Source organism: Coregonus clupeaformis, unplaced genomic scaffold (assembly GCF_020615455.1).
Source record: "Coregonus clupeaformis isolate EN_2021a unplaced genomic scaffold, ASM2061545v1 scaf0128, whole genome shotgun sequence".
Lineage (NCBI taxonomy): Eukaryota > Metazoa > Chordata > Actinopteri > Salmoniformes > Salmonidae > Coregonus > Coregonus clupeaformis.
Genome location: NW_025533583.1, coordinates 647,571 through 653,172, shown reverse-complemented (window position 1 = coordinate 653,172; position 5,602 = coordinate 647,571). Strand labels below are relative to the sequence as shown.

General features: G+C 43.8%; 1 protein-coding gene across 1 annotated transcript; it reads left to right on the top strand.

Moving 5' to 3' along the window:
* The first annotated feature begins 368 nt into the window (after positions 1-368).
* Positions 369-5,348, top strand: LOC121576362 (zona pellucida sperm-binding protein 4-like). Its single transcript, XM_041889445.2, has 8 exons — positions 369-1,109; positions 1,383-1,570; positions 1,795-1,892; positions 3,539-3,696; positions 3,781-3,973; positions 4,302-4,449; positions 4,948-5,023; positions 5,142-5,348. Exons 1-8 carry the CDS (start codon positions 428-430, stop codon positions 5,243-5,245), a joined length of 1,647 nt encoding a protein of 548 aa, XP_041745379.1. The 5' UTR covers positions 369-427; the 3' UTR covers positions 5,246-5,348.
* Positions 5,349-5,602: the final 254 nt, after the last annotated feature.

Genomic DNA, 5,602 nt, shown 5'->3' with positions numbered 1-5,602 from the left:
TATATTACCTTTTTTTCCCCCAATCCCTTTGGTGCAATTTTCACAGGTATGTAGTACATTTTCACAACTCTAAGCACAAAAATCTAAACAGATCATCAAAATGTCTCGATACTGACAGAACTGGCAAAGCCTCCAATGACATGACATGTGTCGGTCACAAAGACCTTTCTCAAGGCCATGACCAAAATGTTGGACGTTAGCAAATGTTACACAATTGTTTTGAATAGTGTGCTACTAAAGGAACATTAGCCAGGGCATTTGATTGGCTAAAACCTTGACTCAGAAAAGGAACGGTCAGATAAGGAGGGGGCGGATTTCCAATAAGTAAACAACGCTCCATCTATTATAAAGGTGGCCACGACTCCTTCATCCTCGTCGCAGCATCCAGTGAACAGTGCGGATCAGTTCTTGTGGTGAAGCCATTGCGATGAAGTGGAGTGCAGTTTGTCTAGTGGCAGTGGCCACGCTTGGCTGTCTGTGTGATGCTCAGAATTACAACGAAAAACCAGGGTGGCCACCCATCCAGAAACCACCGTCGTGGCCTCCCCAACCCCCTCAGAGGCCTGCCCAACCCCCTCAGTGGCCTGCCCAACCCCCTCAGAAGCCTGCCCAATCCCCTCAGTGGCCTGCCCAACCCCCTCAGAAGCCTGCCCAACCCCTTCAGAGGCCTGCACAGCCCCTTCAGAGGCCTGCACAGCCCTCTCAGTGGCCTGCCCAACCCCCTCAGAGGCCTGCTCAACCCCAGCAGTGGCCTGCCCAACCCGCTCAGAGGCCTGCCCAACCCCCTCAGAGGCCTGCTCAACCCCAGCAGTGGCCTGCCCAACCCGCTCAGAGGCCTGCCCAACCCCCTCAGAGGCCTGCTCAACCCCAGAAGTGGCCTGCCCAACCCCCTCAGAGGCCTGCTCAACCCCAGCAGTGGCCTGCCCAACCCCCTAGGCAGCCTCAGAAGCCTAACTTACCTTCTGACCCGATAGGCCCAGGCTCAAAGCAGAGCTGTGATGTTGAGGGCCCCCACAAGGTGCAGTGTGGACTTCCTGACATCACTGCTGCCCAATGTGAGGCCATCAACTGCTGTTTTGATGGGCGGATGTGCTTCTATGGAAAAGCAGGTAGGTGTTGGACCATGCTCATTTTACTCTAGAACTCTATGTTGTAACAGTGCGGTTTTACTTTATGTATTGCCCCCTCAGAGAAACGTGTTTATCGTACTTCACCAGAAAACAAATAATTGGATTCTGAACTCTTCACTCTGATTCCACTTCCACTTACCAATTATAGATGGCAATTCTTATCCAAAGTAGTTTAAATTCAACATGTTCCAACATGCTCCAGTTTACTCAAGAACACTAACTTCATGTTTTTGTTATGCTCTTTGTCACCAGTGACTGTTCAGTGTACCAAGGATGGCCAGTTTGTTGTGGTGGTGGCCAGGGATGCCACTCTGCCCAAACTGGATCTGGAGTCCATCAGCCTGCTGGGGGGAAACGGAGCCCACTGCACCTCTATCGGCACCACTTCTGTCTTCGCCATCTACCAGTTTAAAGTCACTGAATGTGGAACTGTCATGACGGTACGCATCACTTGTGCTTGGCTTCAGTCTTAGTACAGGGAAGTAGTTCCTCACTCCTTCAAATAATTTGATCACATCATCCATATTGGTTGCAACAATTATCATATAATTGATTGTTTATTCAGGTTTAAAGATGCTGCCACATTGTGACAAAAGCTCTTTGTCAAAGCTATAATGATTTTGCCTAAAAAATGAGCTGTATAACATAGTTGTGTTTATTGCAGGAGGAAACTGATACTATTGTCTATGAGAATAGGATGTCCTCTTCATATCAAGTGGGGGTTGGCCCCTTTGGCTCCATCACCAGGGACAGCCACTATGAGTAGGTGATATTCAATAATAATGATTATAACAACATAATAACAACATCCTAAGGAACCATTTGTTTAAAATGTTGTGTACTGTATATGGGGCCAGGGGCCTCATTTATCAACCGTGCATACATTTCTTATAAAATTCTGGCGTAGGTGGAGATTCTAGGATTTGCTTGAGCAACAAATTATTGGGATTTATCAAACTGTCGCACGCAACATATACGCATGTTGTCATTGATAAATCAGAGCCATACTATATTTGTGTGCTCGTGAACGAGCGCTACAACCCCCCCATGAAAATAATCCCTCAATTCGCATTTAATGGTAACAAAAACACCCTCATTTGGTGTATGATTTGGAGATGTTGGAATTGGGCCAAGACAGTTTCTAAAAGAAAAAGCAAGGGCAAATTCGATCACATTTATGTAGAGGTGTGGGCAGAATGCTTTAATCTTTTTCAGTTAACTTTTCAACAAAAAATGCATCCTGCCTATAGCGATTGCCAGACACTGGCATCACATTCTGCAAGTTTGATTGTCTATTGAAACAATTTAAAAGTAAATGCTACAGCACACTTCTTTGGAAATAATAAATATTTGGCTTATCAATAGATTGTGTTTCTATCTCCTGCCTTGGTGTAGGCTCTGAATTTAAAGAGGCTATGATGTTGCACTCCTAGCAATACTGTAGCCTTCCCAATTTAAGTATTCTACCGGTCTATTTAATTCCAAGCATGTTTTGCTATTAAATGAGCGATGGATAAATGGTAGGCTAATAGTTGTTGTGTAGCGGGAATAAACCAGTCGTGAAAAAAGGAGAGACATGTCCTGCAATATGATTATGATTTACATTTACATTTTTACATTTTAGTCATTTAGCAGACGCTCTTATCCAGAGCGACTTACAGTTAGTGAATGCATTTTTTATTTTATTTTTCATACCCCCCGTGGGAATCAAACCCACAACCCTGGCGTTGCAAACGCCATGCTCTACCAACTGAGCTACATCCCTGCCGGCCATTCCCTCCCCTACCCTGGACGACGCTGGGCCAATTGTGCGCCGCCCCATGGGTCTCCCGGTCGAACCAGGATCTCTAGTGGCACAGCTAGCACTGCAATGCAGTGCCTTAGACCACTGCGCCACTCGGGAGTAGGCCTATATAATACAAGTAAAAGAAACACATTAGGCTACATGCTGCCATGCGATCTCCTTACCAATGGAAAACGTATCTGTTTTATGATTAGGCCTATGTTATAATGTTTTCATTAGCCTACCATTATTATAATTCCTGTACACCTCCATTTCCTTCAAAATAACAATATTTGCTTGCAATACAATTGATCAACCACTATAAGTTGTGCGTACGCACGGTCAGAGATTTGCGTGGAGATACGCACACTTTCCTGTTAAGTTCAACAGCGATAAATACCATCCTTTGTGGGAAAACTGGTGCACACAAGGTTTAGAGTCTTTTTTGTGCACACATACCTTTGATAAATGAGGCCCCTAGGTGGGAATTTTGCCAAGACACTGGAGTTAACACAATTTTTCTTGTTAAATGAGCAATTGGATCTTTAGTCATCACCTTATATGGCCTGCTTTAAAGTCTCTCAGACACCTTCAAGATGTCTGACCACACTCCCTTTCTTCCCAGTCTAATATTCCAGTGCAGATATAAGGGCAGCACCATTGAGGCTCTGGTTATTGAGGTGAAGCAGGTGCCTCCCCCAATTCCTCCGATAGCTCCTGGACCCCTCACAGTTGAGCTCAGACTGGCCAACGGAGTATGCCTCTCCAAGGGATGTAATGAAGGTATGTGGCACTATATTCATTGATTGGTTGGTTGGTTGGATTAATAAATGGGTGAATTAATTAATCTTTCCTTTTTTGAAACAGAGGAGGTGGCCTACAACTCTTACTACACAGAGGCAGACTACCCTGTCACCAAGGTCCTCAGGGATCCCGTGTACACCGAGGTTCGCATCCTGGCGAGGACAGATCCCAACATTGTGCTGACCCTGGGTCGCTGCTGGGCCACCACAACCCCCAACCCTCTCAGCCTGCCCCAGTGGGATCTTCTCATTGATGGGTAAATATCTGAATAAGTAGTAGTAAAGTAGAAGTTGTAAACATTTTCGTAACAGTACATTCAATTTCTGTTCTGCCGTTCCTTGTGAAGATGAGGAAAATGATCAGCAGCACTAGGAGAACCTCACTTCAAAAATACCTCTTCATTGTCAAAACCAACGTGTTTCATCTCACAGCAATGTATTTGCAATTGCTGGTGTAAATTGAGAGTCGTAACATGGCATGCGGCATGCCCACCCTGACGCAGACAGAAAGACACTTGACCATGACTTTGTCTGTCTGTCTACGTCTCACTCTCTCTGTGTCTCTCTCTCCGTTCATATCATTAGATGTCCCTACCAGGATGACCGTTACCTGACCATTCCCATCTCTGTGGGAGCCTCTTCGAGTGTGTCCTTCCCAACCCACTACAGGCGCTTCGTTCTTAAGATGTTCACCTTTGTGGATCCAACATCTATGTCCCCCCTGAGGGAGACGGTATGACCATAGAGATACATATATGTTACATATTTACAGATATTGTTCTATTTAATTCTGTGGGTATGACTGTGTTCTAATTCTACTGGAACAATAGAGTTCAAATTGATCATAATTCTAATAAGAGGGTTGAAACAACTACATTGATGTTGTTGATTGCCATGCTAACATTGTTTATTAAATTCATGCACGAAATAGAAGTACTGTACTTTATGGTTATATTAGATTTTTTGGTAAGACTTTTCACTGTCCTATTACAATTGGTATTTGTGAAATTATTGCTACTTTCTGGTAATGAATTATTTAATAATATTGTATTGGCTTGCTTGGTCACAATTGGTACTTTCTGGTAGGCCAATTTGTTACAATTACATAGGTAATATAAAACCATATAGTTTACATAAATATGAAACTACTCTAATTTATTCTTGGGTAATAATTATCTAGCTAGATAATTATTACCTTCTTTAAAAAAAAAATCTGTACTGTCTCTTGCAGGTGTTCATCCATTGTAATACAGCTGTGTGCCAGCCATCCATTGGAGACAACTGTGAACCAAGATGCTTCAGAAAGAGTGAGTTACTTTTCTCTACATTCCATTCAAGCAAATAGTTTCCTTCCCCTCTACCCTTCCCTACAGTTTGAGTCTCATCCCTCTCTCTGCAACTGACCACATAAAATGTCATTTCCAGAGAGAGACACTGCTGCTGCAGTTCAGAAGAGCACCAGAGTCAAGTCTGTTTTGGTTTCCAGTGGCGAACTGATCCTGACTGACCCAAGGGAGCTCACAAGCTAGAAAATCGTTTGAATGAACTCCAGCACTTTGTCACCTTGGTGCTTTCGGTTGTCATGATGACTTCACAGTCAGGGATGTGCAAATAAATCTGACTGTTTTCAAACTTGTTGTCGTAACGTTTTTGGATATCGTTCCATTAATTCCATTTGGCCTTCCTCCACTTTAAGCCTTCCTCCATTATAAAGTGATACCAGCCTCCACTGGTGTGTGTGTGTGTGTGTGTGTGTGTGTGTGTGTGTATGTGTATGTGTACAGTGAGGGAAAAAAGTATTTGATCCCCTGCTGATTTTGTACGTTTGCCCACTGACAAAGACATGATCAGTCAATAATTTTAATGGTAGGTTTATTTGAACAGTG